The following is a 15,116-nucleotide window of genomic DNA, read 5'->3' on the forward strand; positions in this document are numbered from 1 at the left end:
GCACCAATACGAGAAACTCTTACTTAACTGCTGATAAAAGTATTACTTTGAGAGGACAGTTGAGCAGACTGGGAGAAGGATTAGTGCTGTGAAGTACTGGCCCAGGCTGGATTGCTTGGAAAATCTTGTAAGCCTATGGTCAGATAACACTGCTGCTGCTCACTGCTGTTGCTTCTGCACTGTTACAGGGTTTGCTAGATGAGCATAAATCAAAAAGCAGTAATTAAAAAAGCTAACATGAGATAAAGAATAGATGGAATTAATTTTTTATTGGTATGTATTGGAGTGGTTAGTGCACATACTAAGGTAATTGCATATATTTTAAGGACACACAAGGAAATATTTTGGTAGTTTTACTATTGATAAAATTTCCAAAATTAAGCTGTTAAATTTTCTAAATGAGGGAGCCAGTAAAGCTTCAATTTCTGTTTGCATCAGGCTGTGGAACTGACATTTTGAGCACTTTAAAAAAGCAGATTCTGTGATTTAGGTCTGAAAAGTTTTGAGTGTTGTAGGGATTGAAAAAGAAATACGGATGCTCTCTCCTCTTTGGCAATGGCCCAGGTTAGTGGCTGACAGAAAGTCACAGCCCTCCTTTAGCCGATCGGCGGGCAGAGAGTAGTGTCATGATCCTTTGAGGGTTTGAGACACAGAGGCAGCTGCTCCCACCGTTGCTTTGTATCCTGTACCTGGTGTGTACCTGGGCAGGAGATGCCGGTTGCCAGTGTCAGGCACCTTCAGCAGGCACTGGAGAACGAGGCACACACAAACCCCGATCTCCCAGGTGAGCGAATTGCAGTAGCGCTTCCACATCGCTGCTGGGCTGTGGCAAGCGAAGTAAAACATGCACGGGATCACTCGTGTCCGCCACGGTGTAGAGGGGAGCTGTGCAGCTGCATTCTGCTTTTAAAGAGAGAGGCAACTGCTTCCAGAGTAAGTCTGTCAGTCTTCGCATTTAGAGACTCCGTTTGAAGGGGGCTGAGCGATGGCGGTTTTCACAGTGCACATCCGTGCGTGTGGGAAGGGAACCTCCAAGGAGCGCTGGAAGTGGTGATGGTCAGTACCTGCTGTACTCCCCACGTCTATTCACACTGCCACAGGCAGAGATGCCTAACGATGAATACTCTTTCAGATAATCTGATATTTTTTTTTTAATTGTTGGGGAAAAAATGCTTCTTTTCTCATGCGATATTGAATTTCTTACGTTCAGTCTTTACTGGTGGTGGATGGAGTCTGGTTAAATGAAATTAATTTACTTAAAATCTGACGGTGTAAACAAGAAAGGATGTTGTTTCTTAAAAACAGGCAAACAAAACCAAAATTACGTACTGGTGAAAAAGGGAATGATGTGTTCCAAGTAGCACGCACTATCTGACACAGCTTAGCAGCCCATATGATTTTGTGAGGTGATGTAACTAAGCCAGCGAAAGGGAACTTTCCTGCTTTTGAGTCTAACCGTTGTGTAAAGCCCTGTGAGGAATTTCAGCAGGGAGATACCACACTTGGAAGCGTCTGAATACGATCATCTTCGGCTATTTTAGCCCCCCGGCCCTTCCAAAGGCATTCCTCAGGCCGCCCGTCCCGCGGCAGAGGTATTTTGCGGGAAGGGAAGTTTAAATCCTAATGCAGCGCTTAGCTGTAATCCCCGTGTATCATTACTGCATTGCCCTGCCCTTGCTGTGGGGGTGAAATGTAGAACATGAGTCTAATCCGCGGTAGATGGAGCTAATTTTGCTTTAAACTTGAAAGTGTTAACAACAACTTGAAAATGTGACAAAGCTCAATTGCATTTCTTGTTTATTGCTTGTTTTCCGATTGGACAATAGGCAGCAGCTCTACCCTGGCAACTGAGGGCTGCGATTTGCATAGCCCGCTTTGATTGGCCACTTGGCTGACGAGCTCGCCCAATCAGGCGGCGGGGTTTTGGTGGTAGGCTATGCTAATTACCCGCTGTTGCTGGGGTTCGGGGTGGTTTCCGCGCGCCGTTCTGCTGCATTGTGTTGCCTGGTGAGCGGCGTTGATAAATGAGCAGTTAATGATCTGCAGCAGCGCCCGCGTACTGCGGGCGGGCACGGGTTTTAGAACAGAAGCGAAAGGAGGATTTAATTGCTCTTCAGTCTCGCCCTCTCTAAATATTGGCCGTGTGAATATATATATGTGCGTGTACCTGTGTGCGGAGATGTATATTAAAAAATACGTGTATGTATATACACCACGTTAATTTAAAAAAAAAAAAAACAACAACCTGCACTGGAGTAGCTGTCAAGCAGGAAGGAGTGCTGTGTAGATGGAAAAGGACTGTGGAAAAGGACTGTTCTCGCTATTTCCCCACTTAATTAAAAAAAAATATTAAATTGCCTTGTACTGAAGTAACCAGATTTATGCAGAAAGCATGGCTATGGAACGTTAATAAAGTCAGCATTAATATCAGTGCTTCCTAGACCTCTGTACCTGAGATAAGTATCTGTAGCTGGTGTGGATATAGAATAATCTATTTCTAGAACACACGCTTGCATTTTAAAAATGGTGTATTCACATGTCTTCCTCTTCCCCCCCCACCCCTCCAGGAAAAAAAAATAAAATGAAACCAAACCCCACACCTAAACCCAAACCGCACTTCAGCTGTAACAGTTGAGTCTGGATTTTTTCTGTCCTATATATCATTCCTGTCTAAAAATATTGGGAAATGTGATCTTAAAATATATTTGTTGCTTAAATCTGTGTCTGTTTGGGTTTTTTTGCTGCTTTCCAAAGCTGCTTTTTCTCCTGTTCAATCATGGATTAGTTTACCTTCTTCAGTCCTCTTCCCCAGTCGCTCCCTCTGTCTTCCTCTGCTGTCCGGATTGTGGGCTTTCTTTACATAACTACTCATGTTCTTCCTGTCTAGCTTGCTAAAACTGACTGTAAGGCTAAAGAATGTTTTCTTTCTTTCTGTTTGTGGTGTGGTTTTTTTTGTTTGATTTTTTGTTTTTGTTTTTCCCCTTCCCCTTAGCATAGCTATCACGATATGCCAGAGGTTTGATACCACCTAGCAATTACTAGTAACAGTGGAAATCACTTTCACTGGCATGTTTTTGACCAGGTATAATCCTGGTGTCAGCAGATTTGGAATCCTTTGAGTTCAGTTGTAATTGAAATATTGGTAAGAGTGGTTCCATTTGACAGCTATTTCTTGTGAAATATTTTTTGAAAAACCTCTGTGCACAAAATACTTTTAAAAATGTTTATAAATTTGGATTAATTGGTACTTTAATACCAAGAGAACAGACAGCATTTTCATGATTTAATACTTAGGAATAAGTTTTGTTTGTTTTTTAAACTAAACATTGGAGCACCTTAGTTCAGATGAGTGATAGTCTGCAGCCATTTAGAAGTTGTGCTCATCATGAAGACCAAAGCTTACAGTTAAAAAGCAGCCTATAACTAAGTTGGATTTTTACTTTGGTGGAATTTTCAATTTTTTACTGTTTTGTAAACCCTTCAGAAAACTGACAGCAGAAGTAAATCTTAATTGCTCTTGAATAAAGCAAATGTTTCCTTCTAGTAGGGAAACTTGGTGATTTCTAGTACCTTTTAGAAGCTAAAAACTAAGAGTTTGCTTGAAGCACTCTGAAATGTTAGTGTAGAGATTCTTTTATAGCGTGTTTAATGGAATGACTTTCATAAAATCATGTCAATTTAAATTTTATGTCACTAAATTTCTGTTGTCTGTGTTATGAGATTACCATGATTTATAAAATATTTTTTTATTTTATGCTTTTTACTTATTGAATTTGGCAGAACTTTCTGCATAAACAGTGTTTTCTGTTTGTATTTTTCACAGGTTGCATTGAGAACTGAAGGACAGGTGTGGGCCTTTCACCTAGATTAAATATTCTTACAACAGTTGGTATTAAGTAGTTGTTTTTAAACCTATGTTCAGGATAATAGTCACACTTCATTCTCTGTTTCTCTATTTAAAGAGCTGTTACGAACTTTCGCAGTGATCATAGAAAAAGTAGATCTCCATTTTCCCCTGGTTTTATATTCCCTCTTTTTTAATGTCAGGCTTTTCATTAACTTTGAAAACTTACAAACCACATAACCTTAGCATAAATGTATAAAATCATGAAATAAACATAAATTTGTAGGAGGGGAGAAAAAAGAGGTATTAGAACCCTAGCCTTGGCACGTGTTAACTAGCATTGGTGTCTTCTGAAAAAGGAGTGGTTTATTGACTATTTCAATAATTTTTGTTTCAGTTTTAAAGCAAATGTTAGTCCTCCTCTTTAAATATAGTTTATTAAATGTTCAGTAATTAAGTATTGATTGTTCAGTTATTCAGTTTCACTTCCTAATTTGGCATAATGTAAATACCATGCTGGGCTGAATCATCCAAACTACTTGAATTTGACCAGTGTTTCTCAAGCAACAGGTTTATGATGGAGAGTTGGACAGAGTTACAGTGTGGTAGGAGAACTTTTGAAGAATAATGAATATATATTAGGAAAAGATAAAACCTTCAATAATAAATCTGTTGGCATGTATACAGTTGCACAGTTGAGAGAGAATGTTTCTTGTTCTCTAAATACTAGAATATCTTCTCTTCGGGGATCACATGCAGGCCCTGTGTCAAAAGGGAGTTGAAGAAAAATAATAAACCAATCACCCAATAGTAGAATAAATGAAGTTGCTGATGTGAAGCCTGTCATTCATTCCTTCATGTCAGTATCATTGCCTCTTTGCAAGAGGGTAGCCTTAATTTTTGTTACTATTCAGTAGAGGTCATCAGATGAAAAAGGCAAGTTCACAACAAACAAAAGGAGGTGGTGCTTAATGCTGACTGTAAGCTGCGGAGTCTTTTGCCATGCAGTCTTCTGGGTGCTAAAAGCTTAAATGCAAAAAGTGGGTCAGAAAGTCCATGGAAGAAGAGGATGTATAATATATATATGTATATATACACATTAATCACAAGGACTCTGCTTTATGCAATTCCTGGACTGGAGACTAGATGAATATGCCAGCAGCTACTGCTGTATGCTTGCCCTGTTCTCTTCCGAGATGACTGCTGTTGGCCACTTTACAGACAGGACACTGATTTGAATGGATCTTTGATTTGATATATGATTAGTTCCTGTGTTAGTGCTTCATTGCTTGAAAGAACTATGTTACTTTTCAGTCCTTAGTCCAGCATGAATCAGCTACCCCTTCTTGTTTGGTTTTGCTTGCGAGCAGGAATGAACATCTATTTCAGACCACTCATTTGCTTTACTTTTCCCAAATTTTTAAAACCTAACCTGTAAATCTGCTCTTCTGTGGAGCTCTGTAACAGATTTACCTACCGGTATATATGTTCCTTGTCTTTGTACGATCTTTCAAATTTTTTACATACACAAAACTAGAAATTTAAAGTTGTGGAACCTTTTTGTGTTGAACTTGTGTCTCCCTGTTCTTCTGCAGAACAGGATAAAATCCAGTCTTGAAGGATATTGCAGAAGGAAATTGTTGTTTGTGAATTAAATGGATACAAAAACAATGACTACTCTATAGAATATATATGCGGACAGTAATAATTTTATTCGGAGCACAGTCTGAGGAGTGTCAAGGACATTATGTTAAATACAATGAAAATAAAAATATCTATTGTATGGCAACCTATTCAGTGAGCACTACTTCCATTCTGTCTCTTAAAATAAATAGGGTATTCATGTAACTAAATAGTATCATAACTTACTTTCATAGATGCACTAAATTAAAACTGTGGAAGTATTGTGGTGTTTCCAAGCTTTCGTGTACAGTACTCTTCAATTTTAATGTTCTTTCAGTCCAGTGTGTACCTGGGTGGAGGCTTCTGGTCTATGTGAAGGCCTGTGCACAGGTTCAGTTCTCACTGTTTACCTGTGGGACTGTAGGGTTTTTTCAGATGTATTCTTAGGCAGCCTGTTTCTTAAGAATAGAAATGTGAAAACAGAATTCTCATAAAGCTTAAGATTATTAACTTTGAAAAGTTAGAATTCTTGTGTTTCCCATAGGTTTTAGCTGAGAATTTTGGCAATCTTGGGCTTTGTTTATAAAAAAAGTAGTTTCACAATATTTTCTCAGCTCTTAAGATTTTTCAGAGTATACTCAAAGTAATACTTATATGTTAATGAAATACAGATGTATATGTATTGTTGGCAATGAGTTAAATTATAAGTTGCTCATGAATTTTAGAATTTTCTGTCTCTTGTTGTGGGAAGATTATAGTGAGCAGTGGCATTTAGCCTTTCTGGTACCAGATTTTTGAAGTGGCTAGGGAGAGACACATAACACAGTCTCCCCCTGTCACAGGTCTTGGCCACCATATTCCTGTAGTAGAAGGAACTAGTGTCCCCTGTAGAAAAGCAATAAAGCACATGCATGCAAGTCCTGTCCAAAGTGCACCTCCTGCTGCAGCTCATCTAGGGAAGAGGATAGTCAAGGCAGGCACAACAGCGTCAGAACAGTTAAGAAGCCTGCTCTTGGGCTGTCTTTTCTCCAGGTTGTCTCTGCCATGTGACCAGACACATGACAGGCAAGTCATGTCAAAGGACTGCAAACTGTTGGGAAAGACAGCACCCAGAAGTGATTTTATGTCACCTCCTAAGCATTTAGTCTTCTCTGCAGCTCGGTCCATTAGGAAGGAGCACAAGCAGGAAGTTTCTGTGGGCAAGGTATATTGGCCTAGTGAACAAGACTGGAAAGGGTGGTTGTTTCTAAGTTTAGGGCTTAATTTTGCTTTGAGAGAAAGTAGCATTTGGCATTTCTTTACAGGGAAGCTGACTGAATCGTTATTATAGAATAGCTTCTGAAGTGGCCATTCTTAATAATATAATTCCTCCACAATAATATAGTTCCTTCACAGAAGGAACTGGTGTGGGATATTTATAACAGAGTTGTTTGTTCTACAGTAGCTGCTGCAGGTAATTTCCCGTTGTTCCCTGGGTTCTTTCAGCTTTCCTCGTTCCAGAGCAAGCTGAGTGAAGTCAGTGTACCTTCACATTCTCATGCGGTCATTTTAAATGCAATGCATGAGGACAATAGGGAAAGCGGTGTTTCAGTAGAGCAGTAGTTCACCTAGAGTTCAGCTTGGCATTTGCTTTTTGCTTAAAAGATGATTGTTCTAAACTCTAAAATCCCAAGTGTTTGACATTTATTATGCTTAGGCAGAGCTCAGGTAGGTCTAACTTGTCTTAAATGTGGATTTATTTGAGCAGAGAGTTCTCAAGATACAAGTGTTTGTCTCCATTGCTAATGGCTCACTGCCTGTTTTAGGATGTGCTAATACAATGTAGAGGAGGTTGGGTATTAAAACAATGCAAAGATCAGTTGTCTTGCTTTTCCAGAGTCGTTTCTTAGAGATACAGTCAATGTAATAGCTGAGGTATCATAATGCTCATTGGCGCTGAGAACTTCTCCAAGCATGGATTTCAAAAAACTAGGTTGACTAGTGCTATGCAAAATTATTAACTTTGTAAAAAAAGGTGGATCTTACATGAAGGAAGAGGGCTGTACAGTGCCTCAACTAATACAGTATTTTTCTCTGAGGAGACATTTGGCTATTTTCACATTCAGTAATCTGAATACAGAAAAAAAAAATAACGAGATGGGAGGATGCTTTCATCTGTGGTGGCATAGCAGGGACTGGAAGTAAAAGGATTTGAAGTCTGGACCAGTCATATGCAATACTAAGAACTACCGTGCTTGGTCTGTGGTGAAGGCCCACAAGCTCTTCAACTCCGAGTGTGGAAATGAGAATACCCATTGTGGTGAACGATACAGTTCACACTTTCATTCTCTGGTCGTGTTTTTCTGGCAGGTTCTCATTCAACTGCGAACGTATCGCTGGTATGGAATACCTCTGCTGCACATTGCTGAATGACCTAAATAGTAGACGGCAGAGATAGAAAAGGGAAAGTGAGGATGGGGCAGGAGGGAGAGGAGGTGAAAGGAAGCTCAAAACATTTAGGGTCAAAGTGATGATCTTTATAGGGAAAATGTTGATGAACAGGAAGAGGAGTTCTAGCAACACAAAGAGAATGAAGTAAGACAAGTTGTGCAGAGGAGAAAGTTTCATATTTCATAATGAGATGACCCCACAGTCCAGGATAAAACCCCCAAGGATTATTGCCACTGATTCCAATTTAGTTCTGCATTATTTCTGCCAGTTAAATGCTATTGTGCCATACAAGTCTTTAATTTATGGATCTGATAAAAAGGTTTGCCTCTTCTTTGAGCTGAACTGGACAAAGAGGTGGGAAAATGAGGACAGCAATGTCACTAGGAAACAGCCAAGTGTTCTGCGGAAGTAGTAATCGCTGCCTGGAAGCCAGGTGCAGAGGGCTTAGGTACAGAAGGGGCTATGAAGTTGTTAGAATTTTAAAAGAAAACAGTTACATAGCAGGTTAGTGGTAAGTTCTCAAACATGGGGAATGACTACATTAGAACTTTGAAAGAAAGTATGAAATAGAATGCTGGTGTGACTTTCACTGCTTTTACTTGCCTCATCTTGCACAACAGTCAACAGACAGTGAAATATTTTTAAAGCTGTTGCAAAGGTTATGTTGTGAAGCAGAGGACTCTGTGTTCTGGTGTCATGAAATCAAGGTCAGGTGCTGCACTGGAAGATGCTTTTGTTGGTCTTGAAGGCAAGCTTGTATAACTCAGAGGGTCAAAAGTGTTGTAATGGTCCTTTTTTGGTTTTCATTTTACATTGTGAGGTAAGTAGGTATGAAAAAATATTAAGGAAATGTCACTTTTAATGTGCTAATGATTCTAATGTCTGAGTTTGTCTCCCTTTTTATCCTTCACTATAAGTATACGTAAATAAAATACTTCAGTGGAACTGTGACAAGAGGGACAAAGAAAGTCACATACATACCTTGAAAAGCAGAGTATATCTTTAATGAGTTGGGTGACAGAACTGCGAAGAAGCTATTTAATTGGTACTGGGATTTTCACATGCAGTCCTACATGACAGAGGAGCTGACCTAACAACTCCTGATTCAAAGGGAGAAATCTTGTCACTTACTGTGTGCTGACATTTGTGGCACACAGAACTGTTGAGACTGGAGGAGACCTCTGGAGGTCACCTGGCCCAACCTGCCCCTGCTCATGCAGGGCCACCTACAGCTGGTTGCCCAGTACTGTGACCAGTTGGGTTTGAGTATCTCCCAGAACGTGTTATCCACAGCTTCTCTGGGCAAGTTGTACCAGTGGTCAGTCAGTGACTGTGAGAAAGGCTGTAGCATGATTTCTAATTCTATTAGACACCAGCCCATCTTGTCCAGGGAATAGACTTATACAATGGCCCAGTTGTATGGAAAACTTCGGTTGAAATTTTCGTACCGTATTCTTAGATACCAAATTCAAATGACCACAATACACACACTTTTGCAGAAACAACGATCTGCTCATGGGGTGGCACACAGTCAGTCACCTGCAACTCTTGCCATCAGCTGGTGAATATTTATGCCTTGCTTTATGTTGAAAGCAGGCCAGCAATGCACTGCACCACTTGGTTACCTTATGATACTTTTTTTTGGAGGAGATGATGCCTAAATTAGTTACATAGACTGATGTCAAAATGAATCTAAAATGGGTGAGGTGGAAATTGAAATTTGAAACTGCATTGAGTTTTTAAAAATGACGCAAAATAGTACCAAATATTTTCCTACATTAAACCAACTGTGGTTCATTTATAGACTGTTCAATAATTACCAGCTCAAGTATTTTTCTACTTTGAGTTAATAATTTCTTTGATAATTGGAAAAGTCATTTAAAACAAAGCTATTTTGAATGAGGGAAGTTATTTCCCATCCTCACCAAATTATCAACAGGTTGAATATATTCTTGCACTTGGGCTCTTCCACTGTTAAGATGATGCTTTAAAGAAATAAATGTTACCTTCTTCCATATGTTAGGGCAATCCATTTTTGCAGTATCTGCATTTTCATACAGTCCTGAGTTATGAACCTCGTTTGAGGTTATAATTTAAGTTCTCTGTCATATATATGCTATTGGTATATGTTTAAAAGTAAACATTTTCTTCTGGTTATGGTTAACAGTGGTTTGTTCATACAGTAATGTAGCATTTTATTAATGATCACTTCTTCCTCACTTGCTGATTTCCAGAGACAGTAAATTTACACAAGTCAAGAAGTTACTATTGTTATCATTTATATTTTGCTTATATTATGGTGTATGGAATGTCTAATGACATAGAGTATTCTGAACAGCTTCCTTTCAAAAGAGCTGTTACATTCATGACTGTAGGAGAAAAGGAATGTGTATACTCTCGAGGCTGAAACAAGGGATGCCTGCTGTAGCTGGACCTTTATGACAATTTCTGGTTTAGTTTTGTCACAGGCAAATACATGTTTGCTGTAAACTGTCACAACTTAAACTGCAAATATACATACAGGTATATATTTTTGTGCCATTTGCTGAACTAACACATTAGCTAAAGCCCATTCATAATGTAATTCTGCCCACTCCCAATCCGTAATCTCTTCCCTTAATGTACTTAATGCATAGAGATCTTGGCATACTTTTTGTTTTCTGTCACTTTGTTTCCTTCCCAGGGTGCTTCACAACATGTTATCCTTTGAATTTACAGTGGTTGGAAAGGAAGATTGATGATTGGCTAGACCTTGTTCCTTAGATATTTCTATCCTGTAGAAGTTACGGATGTGGCATGGTAGCGAGCCCCTGTGGATGTTAGTATTCCTGTGGTGGTCAGTAGATTTACTTTTTTGAATGTCTAGAGCTCTCCAAATGAACTTCAGCCACCAGGGGTTTTGTGAACCTCAATTAATAGATGTACACAAATGTTCCTTTTTCTATAGCTGACTGACTCCTCGGCCTAAAACTAAAGGAGGTCAAGATTGCTATTCTAGCCAATTCATCTTTCTCCCCTCATTTCTTCCTAACATGTCATTAGTTGTTTCTTGGCTCATAATAGTAAGTTATGAGTGTTCTCTTGGGATTAAATGTACCGGGGTAGGATTGCAGGTATCCTGGAACAAAGTCTGAAATGTGGCAAGGGCAGGTATTTCATCAGGGACTATGTCCTCAACATGACTTGTTTTTGTTGATAGCTAAGACTGCTTTCAGCAACAGAAGTGTGTGAACTCCTGTATCTCCTGTTTCACTGACAGTAAGAAATCATAAAGGTAAAAATTACTTGGCTACTGATCTTTCAGAACCTTGTAGCTACAGTTCTTAAACTTTTGACCCAGGTAGTTCTTGCTTATTGCTAGCATGGTCAAGGGTTGATACCACCATACTCGCAGAGACTATTAAAATGCCTTTCGATTTGGTATAAGAACATGGTGTATGAGCTAGCTGGTTTCCATCTGTTTACTTGTAACAGACTTTGCATCATGAAACTCTTGTCAGGCTCTTGAGTTTAATAATGTCCCCTTTTCTGAGACTCAGTACTGCGTTGTGAAACCAGTTTACATTTCTTCCGAAGAACAATGGTTTGTAAAAAGTTCTTTATTGGATACAATTTTGATTCATGTATGTTGACATCATAGGTTGTGTATGACTTTCCTCCAAGCAAATACGTAACTGCTTCTTAGTCACAAACATTAAATCTCCCGCAAAAATGTAAATTGACTGAATAAAGAAGTAAGTTATTTGCTTAACTGTGGTTCTTAAAGAAGCTTTCTTTGTGATTCTGCAGTCCAATTGCCTTGATATAAATTATGAAGCTCTGTTTTTCTGGGGCATTGCTTTTGCAAGTGACCAACATCAGTTTGGAAGACCAGGAAGACTATAGCCTCACTGTCCTGACAATGGACTCCCGACATTGTCGGAGAAAGGGTGTGCAACTATGGAAAGTTTTAAACTGAACCGAAAGACTGGTATTACAACTGTTCTTTTTGTGGAGTAATTATACTTCTACTCCCCGCCCCCCCCCGCCCCCCCCCCCCTTTTTTTTTTTTAAGTACGTGTATTGCAGTATTCAGTTTGTCCTCAGATTTGTTGTGATCTTTGGGGTGAATGTCAGAAGATACTATGAAGTCAAATTGTAAATGACAACTCCATCGTACTGGGATTTTTGTGTGTATATTTGTGAGCCTTTTTTTAGGGACATGTGCAAGTGTAGAATTTTTTAAATTAAAATTTGTTTTTGTTAAGTTATCAGATGTGCTAGATATATAGTATGCTATTGGGAAACTGTGGCCTGGGGTAAAACTTTTAAAGTAATTGGCTCTATAATTTAGAATTAATGGTATTTTTTGACTATTTGATTTAAATATTGTTTTGACTTTTAATTCAGTCACCATGATGTTGCTAAATGATATTATTTTTCTTCAGGTTAAGCAGAATTAAAAGAACAGAATGTAGGCATAGCAGATAATGTCTTACATTTGTCCACCCATTCTTATGGCACTGTTTGGTGTATCTTGAAAAGTAAATGTACACTAAATTTATCAAGTTGTATAGATGGAAGATTAACTCTGATTCTCTAGTAGAAATGAAGTTTGAATATTAAGAATATATAGTAGCAAGGAAAAAAAATTATACTGTTTTTACATGGTCTAAGTGACAAATGCATTTAATATATAAAGGAACCATGATTATCTTTGAGAGAGATCAGCTGATGCATTAGAAACTTTGCACATAGTTTTCCTCTGTATTTAAATATGAACTTGTGAAGTTCATAATCCATAATTTTAAATTTAAAAAAGAAGACCACAAGCTGTTGTCCAATTCATAGGTGAATATAAGTTGTTACTTGAAATGAAAAGAGAAAAAGATGAAGTATTGTAAAAAGTTTACACTCTGATATTTCACTGTGTCTTTAAATGTTGGAGGACAGTTTTGGAGCTTACTGTGATCTGTATTTGTTAAAAATCATAAAGCAATTTTTAATGGATGTTTTACAGAGGAGTTAATTTTCTGTGCAGTGTTGACTTTTAGCTTATAATGGTTTGATGTCAGGAATTTCTTTATTTTCTTTCCGTTTGTAAGGTCATCTTGATACTTCATCGTGTTACCATAGGCACTGTAATGCACACAAAAAAGGGGTTTTCATTTATCATAGTTCCTTCATGAAGGTCTGGGGTGGGGTTTTTTATTTGTTTGTTGTTATTTTTGTTGGTGTTTTTTCCTTTTCTTGTTTTAAAGTAAAATTTTGAAGATTTAATAAAACATTGTGAAAATATGTGGGTGCTTGTGGGCAACCGGTTCGTTTTCTGGAGCAGTTTGTTCTGTTAATTCTTTAGTAGTACTGAATTGTGACAGTGGAGAAAAAGACCAGTGGTCTGTCAGTGTATATTTCACTGTACAATTCTACTTCACACCTTTTAATGTAACAGTGATTATACTGTGTATAGGCTTCCTTATTTATAGCTGTTGAATATGATTTTTTTTAACTTTTTTAATTTAACATATTTATCTGAAATGATTTTAATGTAAAATGGTGTTTGATTCCATCCCATGCAGTTCTGCTGCTGCTCTGATAGGTGCTGAGTCAATGATGCAGTGTCATTTTCAATATTTTATTTTTTCTTAACTTAGAATAGGTGGCGAATTGAGCAGTCAGTCATTTTTAAGAAAGTCAAATTGATGTGTGGTGTTCATCTACTGTTTTCCACTGATTTTCTTGCAGGGTTTTGATTGTAAAAGAAATGGAGATTTCCCTTGCTGGTTAGATGCTTGGTTGTTTCATGTCTTGCTTCTAAATTTAATCTACACCAATAATTGTGCTTCTAGATTTCAGCTTCTGATTCCACACGTATTCCTTTAGTGGCAGTGTTGGCTTCAGTGCACCTGGCTGCTTGTCCCATCCTGCTGTGTTGCTTACATTGTACCAACATGGCAACCATCTAGAGGATTTCCCCACTCTGGCGTATTCAGCAAAAAGAAAAAGGACTAATGTTAAAAGTGGAGCATGCTAAAACTTCATTAGCAAACAAAGCAAGCCAAATTGTACTTTAACCTGTCCTGTTTACTGTTAGAGGACAGTGAAGATGCAAGTAGATTGTGAGCCACTTAAATGGCACCTGATGTGTCAAACAAGAGTTGAGAGGTGTGGGATCTGTCCCGGTTAGAGGCAGATTCTGTGCCTGTGGAATCTGGCATTTTTCAGGATGTTATGGAATCTAGTACTTCGGCCTTATGTTTTGCCAGTCTCCTGCAACTTGACACCAAGTGTTGTGTTTGTCTCTTGCTGTGCAGTTGCTTCTTGCAGTCTGATTTCATATTCCCAAAAAGGAATTAATTCAAGTTACAGTGCTTGCTACCTATAGCTTGATGAAACTCAGCAGTAGGAGTTGGAAAGCTGGGCTGAAGTACAGCATGCGTTGGAAGAAGGGTGGAAGTTAAAAATGTAGGCTAGCGAGCTAAGCAGTTTGTAGGAAGGCATAAACATTGGAGCCAGGGAAGATGAGCTGCTAAGGCTGGGCAGTAGCTTTTCTTCTCCTTCTAGTTTATTTTGGTACAGTCAGTCCAGAAAGTTGCTGTGAGCAACCTCAAAAGGCAGAACTTTTATGTTTTTCTGGCTTTCATGGAATCCATACACAAAATCCCTATCTTTGCAAAGAATCCCTGTCAGATTCTGATTGAGTTGACACATAGGTGGAGATGTTAGAGAAGGGATGTTACAGGTAAATAGGGATAAACTATTAATGAAAAATTTGTCACAGTGAAATAGGAGGAAGCACTTCAGCTAGATAATCTTTGTGTAAGGATGATTTCTGCGTTCATTGTGTATGAAAAATCCTGTGTATGTTAGAAATGGTGAAACTATTAGTGTTTATAATCTCTGTAGGATAGGATGAAGGCTAACTGAGGTAAATATTTTTCAGGCCGTTAACTGCATTGAAAACTCACATTGTCTTTGCAGGAGGAGAGACTTCAGCATGCAAACCTTCATCTGTTCGGCTTGCACCATCGTTTTCATTCCATGCTGCTGGCCTTCAGATGGCTGGACAGATGTCCCATTCACATCAGCAGTATAGTGATCGTCGGCAGCAGAACATAAATGACCAACAGGTTTCTGCCTTATCATATGCTGACCAGATTCAGCAACCTTTAACATTAACAAACCAGGTAAGTGATTTTAGTAATATAAAAGTAATTTTAGATGTAATAATTCTTTCTCT

The 15,116-nt window shown here is 38.5% G+C and overlaps 1 protein-coding gene across 1 annotated transcript in view; it reads left to right on the forward strand.

Annotated features, from left to right (window-relative positions):
• The window catches only part of DYRK1A (dual specificity tyrosine phosphorylation regulated kinase 1A), an 87,909-nt gene that overhangs the window by 49,224 nt on the left and 23,569 nt on the right, over positions 1–15,116 (forward strand). Inside the window, exon 3 of the mRNA XM_080376611.1 lies at positions 14,858–15,063. Coding sequence (XP_080232737.1) covers positions 14,858–15,063 — 206 coding nt within the window. The remainder of the gene's footprint in view (positions 1–14,857; positions 15,064–15,116) is intronic.

Source organism: Falco punctatus (assembly GCF_963210335.1).
Source record: "Falco punctatus genome assembly, chromosome: 2".
In the NCBI taxonomy this organism is placed as follows: domain Eukaryota; kingdom Metazoa; phylum Chordata; class Aves; order Falconiformes; family Falconidae; genus Falco; species Falco punctatus.